Consider the following 24,407-nt stretch of genomic DNA (forward strand, 5'->3'; position numbering starts at 1 on the left):
GCCGGGCCGGTTTGTTTACCTGCCGCGTCCACAGGTTCGGCTGATCGCGGCTCCCACTGGCCGCAGTTCACTGCTCCAGGCCAATGGGAGCTGCTGGAAGTGGCGGCCAGTACGTCCCTCAACCCGCGCCACTTCCAAAACAGCTCCCATTGGCCTGGAACAGTGAACCGTGGCCACTGGGAGCCCCGATCGGCCAAACCTGCGGACATGGCAGGTAAACAAACCATCCCAGTCTGTCAGGGGTTTTCCCTACACAAGTGGCGGAACAAGTTTGGGAACCACTGCTTTAGAGTAATATAGAGCAGCAAATTGTGGACAGGTTGAAAGGCATATAAAGAAGAAGAAAAAAGAAAATTCTGTGCAAAAATCTGTTAATGCTACATCAAAGTTGGGATTTTTACCATGCAAGAGTCAGGAAAAAAATACATTTTAAAAACAACAACATCTCATTACCAGATCATACATCAAATAGTACAGAATGCTACATAGGTGCAACTGTTACATATAAAGTGTAAACATATCAATAAATAATAATTGATGTATGATGCTAGCACATATGAGCCACAGTAAAAAATCATTGTGCTAGGCACTGTACACGCCTATAGTGAAATGAGTATCTTCCCTGGAGGGCTTAACCAACAGAATAAAAGAAAAAATACTTTAAAAAATCAAATACAGAAGAGGTAGAATGTAGGCTGTTGTGGGAACCTTCACTTTCAATTATCTACTTCTGTTTGTTTAAAGTCTCAGCCTTAACACTGCATTAACATATGTATTTGCATATAAATAGAACTAAGTAAATTAATGAAGGGATACAAGAAAACTGAACAGGAAGGCAGCTAGCATTTAATTAGGCTGTTAAATATGCTGATTTTATTGTTTAGATTAAACCATCAGCCTTTGCAAATTATCATAGTGATTCCTAATTCATAATGGAAAAATTATATCAATGCTGGGGTTTGATAAAGAATTCTATAACCTTTCTGATTCACTCTACCAAATGCAGTTAAAAGTTATTAGATTGCTAACACTCTAACTTTTATATAACATATTATTCTGCAGGAAAATTAAACACCCATCTAAGATCCACTTTCCTTTTTATGAGGAAAAATGTTGCACAACTTTAACAGAAGCATTCGAGTATATGATATGCTGTATTTTAAGAACATTATTTCCATACACTGGAGAACTGAAAATCCATGGAGAATCACACCAGCGAAAGTTCAGTAACAATAATATGTAACTGATAGTTAAAATTAAGTTCAGGAGTTATCAGTAAGCCCTCATGGTGTGAGCTTGCGGCCCCCATTAACACTAATTACAGTGGCACAGCAGCACCATTGTTCTTAAGGTTGTGTCATTACTTCTGTTTAAAGGTCGATATTTCTAAGTCCTCTAAAATCAACATGGTCACTTGGATTCCTTGGACATTTGGTGTGCCTCAGAAGAGTCACTTGAGACAGGGACTGTGAAGATGTAAGCCCTGAAAAAGACCAGTCTCGGTTTTAACAAAGAGAGTGCAAGGCACCACTAAATCCTCACAGGACCCAAACCGAGATCGGTATTTACAAAAATGTATATTTGTATAGTGTCCATGCGCCAATACAAAACAACAGCTACAGGGTTTCAATTCCTGCCATCTTATATGCTTTAAAGCTCAGCACCTATAAGTGTTCCAAAATCCAAATAGTTACTCAGATCACTTAGAAATTTGGTGCACCACATGGGGACATGGGTAGTGTTAGTGATCCAAATTTGGGGTCATTTGAGGTCCGAGTTACTTGCCTCCTCCCCCCACAAAATGTTTTCCTTCTGCTGCCTTGTTCTGTTAAACAGAGAGGTACTAATGAGTGAATGAATGACAGACCTCATTGAGATTGTTAGCTGTGAACTAACCCTGACCTTCCCCTCTGGTGTTATCTGGATCGGTGATCTGCTAGGTCACTCCAATCCTTGACTCTGGGAGCCAGCCTTACGCTGCTCTGCTATGAGAACCCCCACCCCTGGGCTGTTCACACACAGCCTCTAGCATGCAAGCTGCTCCTTGGATTGTGCAACCAAATGACATTAGCCAATATCTCCAGTCCCAGACACAACCCTAGGAACCTCCATTTTGCAGTGTCCAGTTATGCCCACTGGATGCTGCAAGCTTATACGAGTTCATCAATTTAACAAAGAAATTGATATGTACCAAGCTTGTTGTCCCAAGGGGAGTCTCTGACATGTTTCAAACTAAACACACTGCTTCAGGTAGAATAAACAAACAGATTCTTTAACTACAAAGATAAATTTTAAGTGATTATAAGTCAAAGCATAAGTCAGATTTGGTCAAATGAAATAAAAGCAAAATGAATTCTATGCTGATCTTAACACTTTCAGTGCCCTTACAAACTTAGATGCTTCTCACCACAGGCTAGCTGGCTGCTCTTCAGCCAGGCTCTCCCCTTTGATCAGCACTTCAGTCGCTTGGTGGTGGTGTTTGTAGATGGAGGTGGAAGAGAGAGAAAGAGCATGGCAAAAGTCTCTCCCTTTTATCATGTTCCTTCTTCCCTCTTGGCTTTGCCCCCACCTTCAGATTCAGGTGAGCATTACCTCATCACAGTCCCAAACTGACCAAAGGAAGGGGGTGACTCACTTGAGAGTACAACAGATCCTTTTGTTGCTGCCCAGGCCAGCGTCATTTGTTCCCATGAGGCTGGGCTGGGTTTGTCCCATGTAAAGGTAATAATTGGAGATATATCAATCTCCTAGAACTGGAAGGGACCTTGAAAGGTCATTGAGTCCAGCCCCCTGCCTTCACTAGCAGGACCAATTTTTGCCCCAGATCCCTAAGTGGCTTCCTCAAAGATTGAACTCACAACCCTGGGTTTAGCAGGCCAATGCTCAAACCACTGAGCTATCCCTCCCCCTACATATATCTATATATCCTGATGAGGTGTGAACTGCCTCTCTGCTCTTGAAGAGTTTTTGCCTGGGCTTATTTTAAGCCATGAGGATACATTTTCAGCCTCAAAACTATACACTTGAAATTATAACCTATAACATTACTGTAACAACCATTACTATAACATCACTATAACGACAATGTTCAGTGCATCGTGAGCCTTCCGAAGACACCCAACATGACAAACTTTACATTGTATACCACACAATCATTTTACAAGGATGAACATGGGGGTCCTGTGTGTTCCCCCAAGGTACAGAGCATCACACTTACCCTTCAATTAACATAACTAAGGCCTGGTGCACACTACACAGTTAGGCTGACGTAAACTACCTTCTGTCGACCTAGCTGTAGAAGTACCTTCACTTAAATTGACTCCTGACAATATAAGTGACTCTCTACACACATTTAGTAACATCACCTCCCCTAATGGCAGGTCAACGCAGTGTCAGTGTAGACACTGCATTGCTTCCATTAACTGTTACTGGCTTTCAGGGGCGCCCCACAATGCCCCACACCGACAATTCAATCAATACAAATGCTCCTGGGGAGGACATGCACTGCCAACACAAAGAGCCAAGCGTGCACACACACACACACAAGTGATTTAATAACTATGGTGGCTGTATGCTGACGTAAGGCAACATAATTTTGTCATGTAGATATGGCCTAAATATAAGTTAATTACAAGCCCTCACCTAACACAAAAGACATTTTGAACTGAGGGTATGTCTATACTAAAACTGCTACAGAGGCATATCTACGGTGCTGTAGCAGTGCTTCAATGTAGACATTACTGATGAGAGGGTTTCTCCCATCCCTGCAGGTAACACACCTCCTCAAGAGGCAGTAGCTAAGTCAATGGAAGCATTATATTTTGATGGGAATGTAATCAAAATATTTTGCAGAAAAAAATTAGACATGTGAATGCTTCCTGGAAGGGGCACTAAGGGGCAGAAGAGTGGGGAAAGAGGAGGAGAAGGGTTGGGGGCTGAAGTAAAAAAAGGAGGTTAGGGGGGAGGATAAAGCAGGATGGGTGGTATGGGAAGGGAGAGAGAGGTTAGGAACTCAAACGAGGAAGCTGTGGGAGCTAGGGGGACTGGAGGGGTGGGACACTGGGATGGTGGACGTGGGAGTGAGTGTCGGGGAGTGAGGGAGAATAGAGGCCGAGATATCAGTGAAACCCACATTCTTCCCTCCCATGTGCCCGTATCTGGGGAGCCCTTGCCCCTTTAGGGGGATCTGAGCAGCCCTCCCTCCCTCCATGTGATGTAGGGTATGGGGGGTTCCCCCTCACCGGTTTCTGAACCCCTCTCACTGCCTTCTATGTGTGTATGCCAGGGTCTAGTGGGTTCCATGCCCATCTACAGGGGTTGGACACCACCTCCCTATCTCTCCTCATGTGAGCCAGTTCAGGGATGGGGGGTTGCCTATTGGGATGGTTTGAGGCCCCCTCCCTGCTGCAGGATCTGGGGAAGTACTGCCCGTTTGGGTGGGGATCTAGGACTGGTATGTCTCCTCAAACTCAGAATTACCTCCTCCCCCAGCTTATGTGACTACTCAGTGGGGTATGATGCTGTATCATGAGTCCCTTTGGGGAAGTACAACAGTTCCAGCTCCACAGGACTGCTGAGACCACTCACTCTGCAGCACAGATGCTGAAAAATCAAAGAGAGGCTCTGAGCTGTAAAGGCTGTCCCTTTCCCTGCCTCTGTCCCTGACTGACCTTATGAGGCTCTGGAGAAGAGGTGGTTAGAGTATCTGAGAGTCGCCAGCAGAGACTGGAACAGAGAAGCAATGTGGAAACTGCCAAACCCCTGCCTCCGATTTGGGAAGACTCCCTAGCTTGTGGGAATAGAGAAAGGTTCTTTTTAAGAGGTCAGTCTGACTTCACTTCATGTTCTCTTCATTCAGCTGCCCACCCTGAGTGCCTGTTTTCTGCCACACTAAGACTACTGTCAGGTACTCTGCATGGGGCTATACCTTAACTGCAGCTTTGTAAGAGTATCTGGACAGGAGTATATGCCACACCGCCTGCCTGTTGGTTTCCAGGTGAAGTTTAAAATGTTGACTGTACTTCTCTCCGTGCGCCATACTTCCACAGGTGAAGTCAGCAGAGGCACTTGAGCTAAAGCTCCACAGGTATACATGAGAAACGGCTTCTGAGCAAGTGTTCTTTGTGGAGGCCTCACAACTTCAGAATTCACACTCCCACAGCCTCCATTGCCTTAGTCTATGTCTACACTCCTCACTTTACAATGGCACAGCTGGGCTGCTACAGCCGCACCGTTGTAACGTACGCAGCATAGCCGCTCTTTGTGCCAGGAAGAGAGCTCTCTAGGCAACAAAATAAAACCACCCCCAACGGGGGGGATGGGTAGGGGGTAGCTTCATCATTGGGAGAGCATCTCCTGCCAACAAAGCACTGTCCACACCAGTGCTTTTCGTCATTACAACTTTTTTCGTTCGGGGGTGTTTTTTCACACTCCTGAGCAACAAAAGTTTTAACAATGAAACATAGCCTTAGTCTGAAATAGGCCAAATCTGAAAATCTTCAAGTCATGCTGTAAACCATATCTTGCCACCCAGGCAGATAAAAATGGGGAGCTTTGGAATAGAAAAATTTAAGAAGGGGAAATAATGGAGAGGGAGGGGGATTTAATCTTCTGAGTTATCTGGTTTGCTGGTGGTGGGTAATTATAAGGGGAGCTGGTAGCAAACTCTATATGTAGGTTGCCTAACACTTTCCAGTACAAAGGATTCTTGTGACCTTTTCTATGAGAAGCTCTCATATCTCCTTTGTTTGCAGCAGGCCTTTGAAAATTGGACCAGGAAAATACCTTTTCTTTGAACCATGAAATTCCATTTAGCTTTTGCTTAATTATAAACTGTTAAATACATAGGTACCTCTCAGTATTTCAAGGGACATTGCTCATTTTAGTCCCCACTTTCCATACAAATCTGATGTCTCCTCAATGAAAAATCATTGACATCGATAATACAGAATCAGAGAACTGAAGTTCTACAAAGAGTTATTTATACTGAAGGAATGGCTCCCAGAACATTTTAATTTTCCTGCAGGAATGATTTTTTCTGCCCCTCATGTTTGGTTTTTGTCGTACATAGTACCTCAGCTCTTGGCAGGTTGAGAAGCATGTACACAGGCACTCAGGGAACCCAATACCCCTTTGACTCCTCTGATATGGCTCTCCTCTCTGGTAAATGGAAGGAGGGTCAGAGAATGGAAATCACCAGCATACCTGTCACTACTGATTTAATTGGGACATGCCCGGGTTTTGAGAACCTACTCTGGGAAGCTTCTGGTCTGATCAGTGTCATAGGACTGTGTAGCAGAGATATGTATAGTACAGAAGAAAAGGACTTTGTGAAGAGATCCAAGCTCAAATGTCACATTTTGGTTACTAAGTCTATCCGTATGATAAAGCAGAGAAATCAGACTCACCAAGATCTAGATGAATGCCTGGAACAAATGAATTGAGAAAGAACATCAGGATAACAAATCCCAACACAGTCAGGCATTTGATGAGAAGTATTTTGTCTGTTATTCTGTGCTGTAGGTAGGAAAAACATTCACAACTATGTTACAGAAGAATTTATTATACTGTACACACTTTCAATCCCACATGAATTTGTAAGGAATAAATCTCTTACTGTAAAGGAAAGGTGATACAGGAAGAGAAAAGTAAAAATCTTAAGTTAGGGAAAAGATTCTTTTTGGGGGAAAAAAAAGAAAATTCTGTAGAAACAATTCCATTTTAGACAACAAAAAATCTTTTGACATTAGTTACAACTTCTAAATTTGTTTCGTATGTAATTGATAATAAAGGAAGCCTATTTTTAAACATTTTTATTATCGTACTGTATGTTAGGTAAGTGATTACAATTTAGCAGAGGCAACAGTAGATTTAAGACTCTTGATACAAATGTGAATAGCAGGAATCTGCAGGTCATGACTGCTCAAAATGTTCATATTTGTTCAGCTACCCCAGTTTTAACTTTATTGTAATGGGAACAGTAACACTGAAATGCAATTTCCATTATAATCAGGGCTCAGTGTTGTCTGTGATTCCATGGCACAGAAATAAATGAACCCCTTGCTATTGAATTCGGCTCCAAAATCTTAGAACCTAATCCACAGGTTCTACTCTTTCCCTTTACTCATCATTCTAGTCTCCATTTTCTACCTAATTCCAGCACTCTCCTTTCCTGACCCCTGTTTTTCCCCAAGATCCATATTCTTATCACCAGTCCCCATCTACTCCCCAATTTCTCTCTAGTTTCCTTTTTTAGTCCCAGTCTTCTCTATTGTCTTCTAGTTCCTCTCTCTAGTCTCACTTGCTCCACCGAGATTCCTCCCTCACCCCATCCTGATTCCTCTGTATAGTCCCCACCTTCTCCCACTCTCTGTCCTGGCATACCCCTCTCTAGTCGCCATTTTCTTTATACACACACACACACACACAAGACTATTTAAAAATCTGATCCCACTTTACACTAATGTTCTTTTAATAAGAGGTTGATTAAATTGTAGCTCTTTGAAACAGGGACTGTGTTTGTTCTGTGTCTGTGCTGCACATAGTATTGCTAGCCCTGGTCCATGACTGTTGTTCTTAGGTGCTATCACACCACAAAAAATATATTAATATTTATGTCATCAACATATTTAAATTATGTTATAGTTGGTAATAAGGATATCAGTAGAAGATGCTCTCTATAGCTACAAGCCATGATATAAGCAACCTGTTGAACTGTTGCAATCGATAACAATGGATTAGCAATTTATTAAACCATCAATCATGTATTAACACTTTATTAAAAGTATTTATAAATGGAAACTCAGTATAAAGTGTGACCAAAAAATATCATTAAGTAAATTTAAGGTTGCAGGTACATATCGGACAGTTGTGTGTGTATGTATACATACCTAAAGTACATTATAGTTAAAACAAAACAAAAAAATAAGAAACACGGGGAATTCAAACTTAAGGTTAAACTTAAAAGAAACTTTAACATCTGAATGTGCTACCTTAACTCTGTCCCATTCAGAAGTCAGCCCACCAGCTTTTCTTCCCTGCATGGAGAGTATTTGATAGGTGCACTGAATTGGTTCCTGCTTTTTCTGCTAGGATATACTTCAAAATATCATCTGTGTACCAAATCAGAGGCCCAGTTCTTCTGAAACTTAGTATAATTGCCATTTACCTACCTTTTTTTGGAGCTCCTGAATATTTGTTTCCCAGTTTTTATCTTCTTGTGAAATTTGTCTGAAAGAAAAGGACACATGCCCTTTAGTTATGAAATTAGAGTTCTGCCACAATCTTAACACAGTATTGGAATACGTCCTCTTTATTACAACTAACTCCTCTCACACAGGGCTGTCCCTAGCTGTTCTGGGGTCCTACACCCACTCACTCCCCGCGTGTGGGGTGTGTGTGGGGCCCCAGGCCTATGAGGGGGGTGGGCACCAGGCCTCTGCAGGAGAGGAGCAGGGAGGCTGGCCCCAGGCCTCTGTGGGAGGAGGGATGGCTTGGGGGGTAGGAGGGAACCACCCCCCAGTACTCACCGGCAGCACAGCTGGAGCTGGGTTGCTGCACTCCCGCCGCCAGCGAGTGCAGTCCCAGCCCTGCTGCACTCCTCAGGCAGAGGAGTGGGGGCGGGGCTGGGCAGGGGCAGGAAGAGGCGGGGGCCCTGGGGAAGAGCTGGAGCAGGGGCTGGAGCAGCACGCAGCTGCTCAGGGCACCAGGAAATTTGGTGCCCCAAATTTCCTGGTGCCCTACGCAGCTGCGTGCTTTGCGTATGGGTAAGGACGGCCTTGCTCTCACATTTAGACCATCCTCTTACTTATAAAGCAATTCATTCTAAGGATGAAACCGTGGCCTTATTACACCAATAGCAAAACTCCCATTAACTTCAATGGGACAAGGATTTCACCTTAAAAACCCAATCCTGCAATGCAATCCATCAGCACATAGACCCTATGCTTATGAAAAGTCCCACTGACTTCAAAGGAACTCTGCACCATTTTAGGCCTGAACTAACAAACTTCATTGCAGGACTGAGGCCAAAGACTGTAGTTAGCTCCTGCACCAGTTCTGGAAGTTGACATGTGCCATTTTGAGATAAAACAATGGTCATGTGCCAGCAAATTAAAGAAGTATGGATTGGATGAATGGACTATAGGGTGGATAGAAAGCTGGCTAAATTATTGGGCTCAACAGGCAGTGATCAACAGCTCGATGTCTAGTTGGCACCAGTATCAAGCAGAGTTCCCCAGGGGTCGGTCCTGGGGCCAGTTTTGTTCAACATCTTAATGAATGGACCTGGATGATAGGATGAATTGCACCATCAGCAAGTTCACAAAGGACACTAAGCTGTGGGGAGAGATAGATACACTGGAGGGTAGGGACAGGGTCCAGAGTGACCTAGACAAATTGGAGGATTGGGCCAAAATAAATCTGATGAGGTTCAACAGGGACAAGTGCAGAGTCCTGCACTTAGAAAGGAAGAATCCCATGCACCGCTACAGGCTGGGGACTGACTGGCTAAGTAGCAGTTCTGCAGAAAAGGACCTGGGGATTACAGTGGACAAGAAGCTGGATATGAGTCAGCAGTGTGCCCTTGTTTGCCAAGAAGGCCAACGGCATATTGGGCTGTATTAGTAGGAGCATTGCCAGCAGATTGAGGGAAGTGATTATTCCCCTCAATTCGGCAATGGTGTGGCCACACCTGGAGTATTGCATCCAGTTTCCCCCCCCCACCCCCAACTACAGAAGGGATGTGGACAAATTGGAGAGAGTACAGCAGAGGGCAACGAAAATGATTAGGGGGCTGGGTCACATGACTTACGAGGCTGAGGGAACTGGGTTTATTTAGTCTGCAGAAGAGAAGAGTGAGGTGGGATCTGACAGCAGCTTTCAACTATCATTTGCATTTTATAATGAAATTTTTTAAATCTCGATTACTTTATTGAGTTATCAGTATAGTCAGCTCTTCCAGCATACCCTGGGGTTCAGGAGCTGTGCTGTTAACAGTAATGGATTACATATTGCTGCATTATGCTGAAGGAATCCTGACTTCCAGCATCAATGAGGTAGTTTATATGCACACTTCAGAAGTTCTCTCTTTGGTAAATCATGATTTCTTATAATATTTTATTTCCTTTTTCTTAAATTGCCTGATTTTGATCATGATTTGATGATTCATAAAATAAACCTGCCAGACTATTCAATATGTACAATGTCAATGTAAACATCATATAATGTAAACAAAAACACTTTAGGTTACTGAAAGAATTTTTAAAATCCAATTTACATTTCCCTTTTCATGCCCTTTATTTAATTATCTACATTTCACTCAGCTTGGACAATGAAAATTAATAAAGTCAGTTTCATTTTTGATTAGAATCAATTTCACTACCAGGTTGTTTGTACTGTACTAGGTAGGTTTCAAATTCTAAAGAGCAACTTTTAAATGACATGCAGTGATTTTCATTGGAATTTAAAAAAAAAATTGGATTAACAGTTGGACTTCGGTTTTATTAAAACTTTTCCCATCCTCAGTACAACATTTAAATTGTGGGCCATATTTAAACTGATAGCACTTTCTTAAAATGTTAATAATAAATAATTTTATACATGAGTGGGATGTCTTCCAAAGTCTCATCCTCATTGAAGAGCACTTTAATATTTTATTTTTTTAAATTTAGCAGCATGCCACACTGTAAGTTCTGAAGGACACTGTTGGATGGAAAAGGATCACAAACTTACTTTTTATGCCTTCAAATGAAAACTACAGTACCTGATGTTTCTAGACCCTGAAGTTCAGGGGCATATTACCATATATTTTGCAGCCTCAAAAAGCCAATTCTGTCTCCTTACATTTATCAAACATCTTTTAGCTACTTACTCAGTCTTTAATCATCATTAGGAAGGGTGCTGGGTAGAAGGGGCAGCGCCTCTTCTCCAATTCCTATGTGATGCTCAAAAGCACGCCCTGGAATCCAGGTCTGGTCCCAATGGAGAACACACTGATCTTCACTCTCCTAGCTGTGCGTAGGATTACTAATGTAAAATCCAGGCCTCAGTATCATTGACTTCAGTGGGGCTAGATTTCACTCCTAATCTTATGAACAGCTTGTAAAGCATTGATACAGAAAACCCTGCAGCCCCATGCTAAAAACAGCAAAGTTCCATAAATTGCCATCCCCAATATATTGTCCTCCATTCTACCAAACTGTAGATTTCACAAGTCTCCAAAAAATCTGTGCCTCTACAAAATTAAAGTGATGTGAATTTGTGCAGGCTATACCTATGGAACGTTTTGAGTTTTTTCCTCAGCAAGATCTCCAGAGTCAGAACTTTCTGCATTAAGAGGCATTTCACAGCAGTTTCTTCTCTGCTGGCAGGGTTGATGCGTTGTGCTGTCAGTCTCCAAACATGGATCTCGTGTTTCAGTTCTAAGAAGAAATAGGATTGTTTAGCTTAAAGTGATTTAGAATACATATCATATCAGATCCCTCCCAAAAAAACAAAAAACGTAAATACACACAATGTCTTGCACTCCAAAGTTAAAAACCACTCAAATGGAAGCAGCATAGAGCTAGTGACCTTCAAAACTATTACTGAAAGTTTGCTTTGGTGTGGAGGAAAAAATAATGGTAAATAAAGAGGAAAAACATTATTAAAACTTTAAATGAAACAAACCCCAGATTCAGTTTTCGAAAAAAAATTGTTCCTTCCAATGCTAGTGAGTGGTTCCTATTGACTGACGAAGGAACAGGGGACAAATATCCAAGGACAAACTCTGAGTCTAAAATCATGGAATAAGTTTTTAACCTATACAAAATAAACTGTGTTCTATTGTACTGCTAACAGAGTGCTAGCCATTTTGTAGAACTATATGAAGGTAAATGCCCCTGTACAAGGAAAATGGACAAATATAAATTAAGGAAGGTGAATGGAATGGAATGAAAAGCATGAAATTGTTCAAGAAGAATTAGCATGAACAATGCTAACTCCATGATTTGCTGGGATTCTTTTCACTTATTTTATTTTCATATTAAAACATTGTTAATTATATAAAATAAATGTTTTAATTATTCAGTGTGGTGGAATTTTAGCATTGCGTTTGAGAACATGGTGTAATGACATTAAACCATTTCTCAGGGATGCAAGTTCTGGAGACTTCTGAGATGCTTGTTCCATAGGCACTGAGACCGTTGGGAATCCTAGGGTTAACAAAAAGAACAGGAGTACTTGTGGTGGCACCATAGAGACTAACAAATTTACTTAAGCATAAGCTTTTGTGGGCTACAGCCCACTTCATCGGATGCATAGAATGGAGCATATAGTAAGGATATATATATACACATACAGAAAACATGAAAAGGTGGGCGTTGTCCTACCAACTCTAAGAGGCTAATTAATTAAGAGAAAAAACTTTTGTAGTGATAATCAAGATAGCCCATTACAGACAGTTTGACAAGAGGTGTGAGAATACTTAACATGGGGAAATAGATTCAATGTGTGTAATGGCTCAGTCATTCCCAGTCTCTATTCAAACATAAATAAATTGATGGTGTCTAATTTGCATATTAATTCAAGTTCAGCAGTTTCTCCTTGGAGTCTGTTTTTGAAGCTTTTCTGTTGCAAAATTGCCAGCTTTAAGTCTGTTATTGAGTAGCCAGAGAGGTTGAAGTGTTCTACTGGTTTTTGAATGTTATGATTCCTGATGCCAGATTTGTGTCCATTTATTCTTTTGCGTAGAGACTGTCCAGTTTGGCCAATGTACATGGCAGAGGGGCATTGCTGGCACATGATGGCATATATCACATTGGTAGATGCGCAGGTGAACAAGCCCCTGATGGTGTGGCTGATGTGATTAGGTCCTACGATGATGTCACTTGACTAGATGTGGACAGATGGCATCGGGCTTTGTTGCAAGGATAGGTTCCTGGGTTAGTGTTTATGTTGTATGGTGTGCGGTTGCTGGTGAGTATTTGCTTCAGGTTGGGGGGCTGTCTGTAAGCGAGGACAGGTCTGTCTCCCAAGATCTGTGAGAGTGAGGGTTAACAGTAAGCCACCTAACAAATTTCTAAACACAACATCCTTGTCCACACTCAGGCCAAAATAATATTTAATCTGGCGTTAGTCAAAAAGTGGCCTTGTCATGTTTTCTAACACAATGTGTTTTTTTTCCCCCCAGTAGAGATAAGGCCTTGGAGCCTGACATCAAGGGGAAAAACTGTATGCTCCAGCTCAACTAGAGTGATAGAATGTGTGCATTACGAAAGAGCCTTGGATTTCCTAGAAGAATCCTAAGAAAGTATAAGCAGAATCCTTAGTTACACAGATAATATCAAATACCACCTAGAAGGAACTTTTTTCCCAAATTGCAACCCATTTGAGCAAATTGCCAAGGGTTAATTGCTGCCCAATTCCAGATCACTCATATAGCCAGAGAACTTTAGTGTGGGAAGAGAGGCATGTGAATCTCTTTGTGCTGCTTATTCATAATTTAGCAATAAATAATTATAAATAAGCATTTATTTCATTTACTAAGAGTTATCCTTCAGAATGTCCTGAAAACAAATATTTCCTTATATACTGAAAGAGGTAACATTAGTTCTATTTGTTGTTGTTGTGATTACTTTGCTCATATTATTTAGTAACTGTAACATATCTATTGAAGCCCCCTACCTTTGTGACCAATTATTCTCAGTTATGAAATTATAAATCATGCAGAGATAGGCTTAACAAGGATTCACCCTTGATGAAACATTATAATTTTACATAACTGTTGCAAACAAAGAGCCACATACAGCAATTGACTTACATTTTGAATGGCTTCAAATGGCTTGAATGGTTTTGTAAGTGTATAAATGATGGTCTTTGCCCAGAGTTTACAATCTAAGGGCTTGCCTATATGAACAGTTAGTAAATGGCGGCCTGAGTTGTAAATCTACCCCACACTCACCTGCTGTGCTCCATCTGTATGAACCCTGCTACCGTGCACTAAAAGCTCCCATTTCAATGCAAAAATCTAAAAAAAAAGGTGGAGTCTGATTTCCTTTTAGGCTTCTTCATTTTCTTTCAACACTCTGATTTTGTCTCTAGAAATGTTGCTTTGTGATCCCTCTATGGTAAAGGGAAAACTTTAAGTGATCCTATATGCTGTTTCAATCTAAATGAGATAATATTTTACACTGAATTTAAGTACATGAGGTATGAGAGATGCCAAGAAGATTCTATCACATTGGGATTTCTCTTGAGACCTCAATCTACTGGTTCCCCAGAACTCATCACTCAGGTTTCTTGATTGTCATACACTAAGACTAGACAGCAGTGATCAGACTCACGGGTAGGGGCTAGGTACAGGGCATAAGAGTCCAAGTGTTAATTACTTTATGTACAAATTTGACCCTATACTGATGCATGCATCTTCCATCCTACATTATATCATGCACTTTGTGAGTGGTCAGGTTATTTTCAGGAGCAATCCCTGTACATAGCATGCTTTGTTCTCATGCCACACATACACAGCATATTTTGTTAATTTCCACCGAGTCTGCTTATCCTCCTTCCACATATTCTTAGCCATTGCTGCTGACATTATTATTTCTTGCACTTGTTTTTATACAGCTTATCTCGTTCCTTGTCCTTCACTATTGGGGCCCACTAACAGTTATATTTACCACTTATCTTTTCCCTTCTCCTTGATTACTGGATCCCACTCACACCAAGGTAGACCTATGTCTCACTCTTCTTATTCATGTATCCTCAAACCCAATTATCATGGCTTTGTGCCTGGTCTTCCAGCACCTCTGTTCAGTGAGAGAGTATTTTATTGTCCTTTGCAGGGGCAGACATTTGTGGAGCATGATAATGCCGTTTACCGTTTTGCTTTTTGATAGTCTCAGTTGCAACACCCTGTTCAATCACATCTATTCAGCCCCCCAGGGGCCAGTCCTCCTACTATGGTTATTTGTTACTGGAAGATGGTTAAATCTTTTATCAAATTTCCTTCAGCCAAAGTAAAAAGTTGTTCCCTAGTAGCTTTTTCATTGAGTGAAACTCTGTGTTTGCTTTTTATAAAAAGACACGTATCACCATTGTATTGAGGTACCAAACAGAACTGAAGAGCAGAAAGCTTAAGTCAAAAACACGTTTTCCTTTCTCGTCTTTCCTCGGCAAGATAATGTGACTTGTACTATATGTTATGTTATATGTTCGGTGTGTGAAGTGCTCTGTGCAAAATGCCCATTGTAATGTGCAACAAAGTTTCAAAATAAGAGACATAAAATTCACTTATGCAGGAAAATGAAAATCTTGTAGTATTTATTCCTTTAATGTAATTAAGTCTGTAGATAACCTCAGTTCCCTGAGTCTTTATTTTCAACAATAAACATATGTGTGGATTTTAGTTAGTTAATTTGGGGATTTAAATTAGTGTGGTCATTTAGAATGAGGGACAGTTGAGTAGTCTGGGTTTCTCTTTCTTCTCACCATCTACAGAATCCACTAGATCAGGGGTCGGCAACCTGTGGCACGCAGCTCGCCAGGGTAAGCATCCTGGCAGAATGGAACAGTTTGTTTACCTGCCGCCTCTGCAGGTTCAGCCGATCGTGGCTCCTACTGGCCGCGGTTCACCGCTCCGGGCCAATGGGGGTGGCTGGAAGCCACAGCCAGCACATCCCTCAGCCCATGCCGCTTCCTGCAGCCCCCATTGGCCTGGAGCAGCGAACTGCAGCCAGTGGGAGCCACGATGGGCCAAACCTGCGGAGGCAGCAGGTAAACAAATTGGTCCGGCCTGCCAGAGTGCTTACCTTGGCAAGCCGCGTGCCAGAGGTTGCCAACCCCTGCACTAGCTCACTATTACTTGCCCCAAGTAGGAAAGGTTGAATATTTTCCATCAAATACAGTTTGATTCATTTAACCCTTTCCCCCCCCAAAAAACTGCTTTTAAGTTGAAAAAACAAATACCCCAAAACTAAAAAAAATTCAGTTCAGAAATGCCAGTGTCATGCCTTGCGGGAGTTGCTACATTGTGCATTGTGGGCAGGGACTCCCATGATGCATTGCAGTGGTTCAGTACAAGAGGAAACTGTGGTGCATCAGATGAGATGTAGCACAGTCAGAAAGCCCAACCCGTAGAGGAGAATGAGAGGCATGCAACTCCCATGAGGCATTGCAGTAGCATTTCTAATTGGGGGCGGGGGTTGAGGAAGGAGATTGGCCAAACATTTTTAATTTTTAGAAAATTTCCACTGAAAAATGTATTTTCTATCCAGTTCTAGTTTCAAGTAAATGTTTCATCAAACTTATGGGGTTCATAGGGCCAATCTGTGCTAGCGCCTTCATTCACTTTCAGTCCTCCCTTCATTCAACACATTGAACACTGAAAAAACAAGACAAATTTACGAGTGAAATCCTGGTCCCACTGAGGTTTATCATTGACTTCAGGGGGGACAGGATTTCACCCCACCTTTTAAAAAAGTTGTATTTAGTTTTTAAAAAAAACCCCAAATGTGTGTTCTCTTCCTGCGATCCTGTTACTCACATTCAGAATGATTCCCTCTTTCAGAATATCATTTACTCCTCCACTAACACTAGCAATATCAAAGAATAGTCTTGCAAACTCAATATAATTAATTCTCAAAATCCTTAGCAACCAGCCTTGTTAATTGAATATACTCAGGAATGCATGACCATCCAAGATGAGATGATAATTGTCATTTTATGATAATTTGAACATGCATGTGCACTACACTTCTAGAAGCCTAGGTGGATGAGGTGATATCTTTCATTGGACCAACTTCTCTTGGTGAAAGACAGTCAAGACAGTTAGCAGTGATGGGCTGTGGATAATAAAGTGCAAATCATATTCCTAGGAGTACAATTTTCTCCTCATAGTATTGCAGTCTAACTTTTTTCACTAAAATATGTTTTTCCTAGTTCAGATTTTAGAGCAAAGATAATTTTATCAATATATTAATTGAACAAGGAAAAAAAACCCAGCACCATTGATTTTATAGCTTCACGTAACAATAATATAACTTTTATAGGGTTTAGTTCTTAGATGTGCTTTACAATTATTAACTAATTTGTCCTTGTGAAGTAGATAAATAAGCATTATCCCCATTTTACAGATGAGGAAACAGAGGCAAAGAAGTGCTGCTCAAGGTCTCAGAGGGAATCAATGTCAGTTGAGATTAAAACTCAGTAGTCCCTGGCTCCCACCAAGGTATTCTAAGTACCAAACCAAACTTCCCAACAATACCAAATAAGTTTAAGGTCCTGATCTTGCAATTGTTTATGATTATGCTTATCTTTATTCACATGGCTAGCCCCTATTGAACACCTGCAACCTCGAGCATCCTGATATTTACATCCTACACATTATTGTAATAATCTTTGTACAAAACATGCCTTGCGAGGTATCATTTGAAACTAATCATTTACTGATCTAATTACCATTCTTGCACGATGTTTGTCCATGGTGGATATTAAGAGTTATGGATATATGCTAGAATTCTGACTAAAGTGTGTTTAAACCAGGAATGTCAAGAGAAGTTCATAAGCAAGTCTTCCTTAGACAAAGAAATGCATATTTGATTCTTTGACCAGCCCAATCTTCAGGCAAAGACAATGAAGGTCCATTTTTACATATTAGATAAACAAAGCTATTAAGGTTTCAGAGTAGCAGCCGTGTTAGTCTGTATCCACAAAAAGAACAGGAGTACCTGTGGCACCTAAGAGACTAACAAATTTATTTCAGCATAAGCTTTCGTGGGCTACAGCTCACTTCTTCGGCTGCATAGAATGGAACACACAGAAAGGAGATATTTATACACACAGAGAACATGAAAAGGTGGAAGTACGCATACCAACTGGAAGAGTCCAATCAATTGAGATGAGCTATCATCAGCAGGAGGAAACAAAACCTTTGAAGTGATAATTGAGATGACCCATAGAAGGTGTGAGGAGAACTTAACATAGGGAAATAGATTCAATTAGTGTAATGACCCAACCATTCCCAGTCTCTGTTTAAACCTAAGTTAATTGTATCAAATTTGCATATTAATTTGAGTTCAGCAGTCTCTCTTTGGAGTCTGTTCTTGAAGTTTTTTTGTTGCAAAATTGCCACCTTCAAGTCTGTCACTGAGTGGTTAGAGAGGTTGAAGTGTTCTCCCACTGGTTTTTGAAGGTTATGATTCCTGATGTCAGATTTGTGTCCATTTATTCTTTTGCGTAGAGACTGTCCGGTTTGGCCAATGTACATGGCAGAGGGGTATTGCTGGCACATGATGGCATATATCTTGTTGGTAGATGTGCAGGTGAACGAGCCCCTCATGGCATGGCTGATGTGATTAGGTCCTATGATGGTGTCACTTGAATAGATATGTGGACAGAGCTGGCATCGGGCTTTGTTGCAATGATAGGTTCCTGGGTTAGTGTTTATGTTGTATGGTGTGCGGTTGCTGGTGAGTATTTGCTTCAGGTTGGGAGGCTGTCTGTAAGCGACGACTGGCCTGTCTCCCTATGAGAGTGAGGGATCATAGAATCATAGATTATTAGGCTTGGAAGGGACTTCAAGTGATCATCTAGTCCAACCCCCTGCTCAAAGCAGGACCAATCCCCAAATGGCCCCCTCAAGGATTGAACTCACAACCCTGGGTTTAGCAGGCCAATGCTCAAATCACTGAGCTATCCCTCCCCCATCTTTCAGGATAGGCTGTAGGATCTTTGATGATGCACTGGAGAGGTTCTGGTTGGGGGCTGAAGGTGACGGCTAGTGGCGTTCTGTTATTTTCTTTGTTGGGCCTGTCCTGTAGTAGGTGGCTTCTGGGTACTCTTCTGGCTCTATCTGTTTTTTCACTTCAGCAGGTGGGTATTGTAGTTTTAAGAATGCTCGATAGAGATCTTGTAGGTGTTTATCTCTGTCTGAGGGATTGGAGCAAAATCTTAGAGCTTGGCTGTAGACAATGGATCGTGTGGTGTGTCCTGGATGGAAGCTGGAGGCATGTAGGTAAGTATAGTGGTCAGTGGGTTTCCGGTATAGGGTGGTGTTTATGTGATCATCACTTATTAGCACAGTAGTGTCTAGGAAATGGACCGCTTGTGTGGATTGGTCTAGGCTGAGGTTGATGGTGGGATGGAAATTGTTAAAATCATGGTGGAATTCCTCGAGGGCTTCTTTTCCATGGGTCCAGATGATGAAGATGTCATCAATGTAGCGCAAGTAGAGTAGGGGCATTAGGGGATGAGAGCTAAGGAAGCGTTGTTCTAAGTCAGCCATAATGATGTTGGCATACTGTGGGGCCATGCGGGTACCCATAGCAGTGCCACTGACTTGAAGGTATATATTGTCCCCAAATGTGAAATAGTTGTTGGTGAGGTCAAAGTCACAAAGTTCAGCCACCAGGTTAGCCATGATATTATCAGGGATACTATTCCTGATGGCTTGTAGTCCATCTTTGTGTGGAATGTTGTTAGCTATTAAGCTAACAAGTGGGGGAAGAAAGAGCATGGAGCTTTCTTCACCATCAGATTCCCTGTTGCCTTCTTCACAGATTGAATAAAATTTACTTTGAGGGGTAATCCACAGAACACTCCATATCAAAGGTCTACCAGGCTATAAAGATGGGGGCTGAACCTCAAGTGTTAAGCAATTGAATCAACTGGTTCTATACAATATTACTGTATTATAAAAGTGTAGCATGAAGTTTTTTCTGAAAGCTAATGACATCAGTGATTAATACTGTGAAATGTGTGTATTGACAATATATGAGGAAATCTGGATACTTAATATGTTTTAAAGTCTGTGGCCAAACAGGAAGAAAGAGGTTCCCATCCAGACAGGAGAGAAGGCAACTATTGACCTTCTCCTATGTAAATTCAGCATGGTGGAATCAAAACAATGGAAGATTCATTTACACACAGTGGGAAGCCCACAGGAAGGGAAGAACAGCATGAGGTAATCCTGCCTCTTGAAACAAAATCGTTGAATTGTGGAAGATATAAGCAAGGAGAGAAGTCATCTTTGGCATCCATCACTAGACGGACACAAGGGAACAGAGCTCTTGCAAGCTGAGAAAGATGGGTCCTTCAATCAAGACAGAACTGAAGTCCTTGGGAACAACTTCTTAGCATATGCACAATGTGCCTCAAGTGGCACATGACCAGGATTCACCACCAAATTTGGTCCACTGGTTTGATCATTAGCTTCCCTGGCCCAGGACGAGTACTGATAGGGAGTATGATGTGAACGCTGCTACATGCTTCCATCTGGGAACTGAACATAGGTGAGAAACCTGCTTAGGCAGAGATCTTTCACCTAGGAAGACAAGGGAAAACATCACTTTGTGCTTCTGTGGAAGGTTCTGATTGAAAGTCATTCATGGCTAGGAAGAAAATTGGTGAGAGAAACTATCAAGAACAAAGCCTGTATCTTGCTAGATTATGTTTTCAACTTTTAGACGGGGTTTCACTTTTCTTTGCTTGTAAACCTCTCTCTCTCTCTCATACATGAATTCACTGAAAAGCCTATCTTCTTTTGTTAATAGACTTGTTTTACTATTAATATAAACCAACTCAGTGCTATGTTTAAATGGAAGGGTGTATCTACCCCAGTTAAGTTAACAAGCTATGATGTGCTTTTGTCTCTTTAGAGAAACATCAAAACCTTACTATTTCTCTGAACTATCCAGGAGAGGGGTGGATATGACAGAGCACATACGTTTGGGAAAATTTGGGACTGGGAGTTTGTTGGGGGTCCCCCTGCAAATAGTAACCCAGGCTGGTGGAAGAGAGTTGGGCAGTAGACGGGCTGCTGGGGTCAGCTGCTGAACAAGGGCAGTCTACCACACCCACTCAGGTGTGACCTGCATGTTTGGCATGTTTGTAGATTGATTGTGAGCATCCCAGGTTGGGAGCTACAGCAGCAAAGCATCTGAGGAATCCAGGGTTTCAGGGCAGGTGAGAACCCCTCATTGGTCTGGATTTCACCCCAAACCTCCTCACATCTCCATGAGACTATTCATGCGGGTAAAGATAAGCATAGGTGGAAGTGCTTTGAGGATCAGTTTTTCTCAATATATAAATGTGAATCCAAGAGTTTATACCCAAGTGATAACATTTTCTTCTAAACAGTTCTACTATTTGAGCCTCAACATTTATCAAAATAAAAAAATCTTGTAATCTAAACGTGAGATTTACTCAAAATAGACAACCTCCCAGAGCTGAATAGACAGAGAATCACTTTTATAGAGATTTGCAGCCTGCATAGCAGAGTCTGGGGCTTGACGGACCAAAGCAGAGTGTAGCATCCAGCAGTACAGATGGTCAGGATTTTTTTCCCCTATCACGAACAATATCATTAGAATTTGGGGGTTTTCCCCAGCAAGATCCACAATTGCTAGCTGGGTGAGGGGTTTCAGTAAAACGTTGCCAACCTCCTATGGCATTTTACATGAAAGAATAAAGTTTAAGACGCCTATAACAGACAACGTTTGCTAAATTTATGGCAGCAAAAATGGAGGAAATTAAACACAATTCTGTATTTTAAATAACATAACATTCAAACATAGCTGAAAGATATACAGTGAACTAACATGGACTAATTATCCTCAAATCACAAGGCAAGATGTTAATGCCTCTGAAACAGGAATTCAGTATAATGACAACAATGACGAATTCAGTGACCCATTAAAAAAAATCTCAGTCAAGATTGGTTATTAATTAGCATACACTTATCCTAACTATACATTTTGTTAGAGAGAAAGAGAAGTCTTGTGGTTAAGACACTGAACGTCAAGTCAGAAGATGTTGGTTCAGTTTCCAGTTCTGCCACAAACTTTCTCTATGACCTCGGGCAAGTGATTTCGATGGCTAACTCCCACTGAAGTCAATAGGAGAAGGATGCCTAAATCCCTCTGAAAAGCTGGGCCATAATCTTCTATGCCTCATTTTCCCATTGTTTACAGGTGGGAATAATAATTGCTTCTTTATCCCTTGCTTATTTAGATTTTATGTTATTTGGAAAAATGACATAGGATATCTATGTACAGCACCTAGCATAGTAGGGCTCCCACTTCTATTAGAGATTCTAGACACTACCCTAAGAGAAGCTTTATAATTACTTATACATTTCTTTTGCTAATTATCACTTTCCTAACAGTATTAATATTACTTTATCAACTTCAGAATCAGAGAAAGTTCCAAAATAAGTTGCCACCATTCACTCAACTAAACTCCCAATGATCTATTTTGGTTTTCAGAGAAAATTATCTCTGCTTTGAAATCTATCAAAATTATTCCAGTATACTCACAATCAAGAGATTTTTAACTCAGACTATCAGATTTATAAATCGCAGTATCTTCAAAATCAAGTTAATTATTTTTATATTACAGTACAAATGGGTATTTTTGACAACTGTCTGAAGAAAAAGAAATTGCTGTGCAATTCATTATCCTCTTTTCAGCCATGGATATATAATTTCTTGCAGTAAAATGTTTTAACCTAATAAATAACTACTAAGGTCTGTGATGGGTGTCCATGACACAGGACTGGAAGGGGTGAAGGTGGCCAGGTAGGCCTATCAACTCCATAGACTGCACCTGGAGGGAGAGCCAGGGAGCACGGAATGGATTGCAAGAAGGTTCAGCTGGGCAGGAACAGGTGGGGCCTATAAAGCCAGGAAGATGGCAACAGACAGAGGCTGCCACTGGGAAAGGGCAGTCACTCCCTGGGAAAAGGAAGGAGGGTTTGGAGCTGGTACACCCAGAGCAAGGAGGGAAACAAGGAGTTATAGGAAGCATTCCAAGGAAGGAGCAGTGATGGCTGGGAGAGGATAGCCAAGAACTTGTGTAGGGTTCCTGGACTGGAACCCAGAGAAGTTGGCAGGCCCAGGTTCCCCTACCAGCCACCAAGGGCATGGCATAGACGGGTGGGGCAGTGAACAGGAAGGCTGCCTGCCCAACAGAGAATTGAAGGACTGTATCCTGGAAGAGGAGGAGGAATGCTGAGTGACCTGGCTGGAAGGCTGAGTCATGAAGGGGACACTGGGATTCCAGAGAGTGAGAGGGGGGCTACAGACCACAGTGAGAGATGAGGGGACAACATACAATGACAGGAAGGGACATCACCTTGAGAACTAATCCCCACTGTGACCAAGAGGAGGCACCAGACAAGTGCTAAGTGGTGTGTCTCATCAAAAGGTCATATTAATACAATCAAAGAATGCAGCCAACTATCTGACAGATGCAAAGTTTTATTAAGAAATGAAGAATCATGAAAAAATGCAGCTTCAAAATGACTTCAGCTATAACCCAACAGATGTCAAGTATCAGAGGGGTAGCCGTGTTAGTCTGGTTCTGTAAAAGCAGCAAAGAATCCTGAAGAAGTTGCATCCGAAGAAGTGGGTATTCACCCATGAAAGCTCATGCTGCAACCCAACAGATAAGTATTTCATCCAATGCTTTTAATCTAGCAACATAAAGACCTAATAATGAAGACACTGAAGATACAGAGTATGTTATAGCAATCAATTTAAGATATAATAGTAAATCATTACATTCAGCCATATTTTGTTAAATAAACTAGGGAAAGATAAATCAAAATCAGAAGAGATATTTGTTAAATAGATGAATTGCCAGAGTGAAAACTCTCATTATAGCAATGGTATATCGTGTAGTTTTAAAATCTAGATAACTATTCAATCTGAACTGCTGTCTAAAAACTGAGAGACCAGGTGAGTGAGGTAATATCTTTTATTGGACCAACTTCACAGTCAGAAGTTCTCAGAATGACTGCAAACCTCAGAGCAATCAAAACAAAATGAAAACTCTGATTCTTTGACCTAGCCTTCTGTAATGTTCTGCTAGGGTTCCCAGAATTGTGAGTTACTGTGTCATCCCTCTCAGTCAGCAAGTGAGAGTTTTGCTCCTGTTAAACGGTGTGATAACTCCCTGACACACCAGCTTGACTGCCTTGCCAGCAAACTCTTCAGGACTCTGCCAGTCCAAACCTTGCCTTGCAGGTAACAAACAGTGAACACCCAACTCCCAAGATGTCTCCTTGCAGTGTCCAGTCCTCTCACTGAACATTTACAGAAGTTAAGTTTGTTGCTCCTTTAAAGAGACAATCCACTGCAGCCCATTAATTTAACTGGGGTTTGACAAACACTTATTTCAATCATAGCACCTAATAGGTTTATAATAAAAGTAAAACAAGTATAACAAAAAGGCATAGCATTAAGTGATACCAAGTATAAGGAATAAACATAGAAAAGGTTACAAGCAAACGAAAGTAAAAACACACTTCTAAAACTTAATTTCCGTAAGTTACAATCTTTGCTGAAGCAGGTTTCTCATCTAAATGCAGTTCCCAGAGACTTCAACCCCCTTTGTCGAAGGATCCAACGTTCTGTGATTTCAGGAGCTCT

The 24,407-nt window shown here is 41.4% G+C and overlaps 1 protein-coding gene across 6 annotated transcripts in view; it reads right to left on the minus strand.

Moving 5' to 3' along the window:
- Positions 1-24,407, minus strand: part of OCA2 (OCA2 melanosomal transmembrane protein) — a 290,480-nt gene that overhangs the window by 121,796 nt on the left and 144,277 nt on the right. For all 6 annotated transcript variants that reach the window (XM_039499675.1, XM_039499788.1, XM_039499735.1 and 3 more), the window contains exons 15-17: positions 11,273-11,420; positions 8,172-8,229; positions 6,408-6,516 (exon numbers count right to left, since the gene is read on the minus strand). In XM_039499675.1, coding sequence (XP_039355609.1) covers positions 6,408-6,516; positions 8,172-8,229; positions 11,273-11,420 — 315 coding nt within the window. The remainder of the gene's footprint in view (positions 1-6,407; positions 6,517-8,171; positions 8,230-11,272; positions 11,421-24,407) is intronic.

The sequence above is a fragment of the Mauremys reevesii genome, linkage group 1, assembly GCF_016161935.1.
Source record: "Mauremys reevesii isolate NIE-2019 linkage group 1, ASM1616193v1, whole genome shotgun sequence".
NCBI classification, from domain to species: Eukaryota; Metazoa; Chordata; order Testudines; family Geoemydidae; genus Mauremys; species Mauremys reevesii.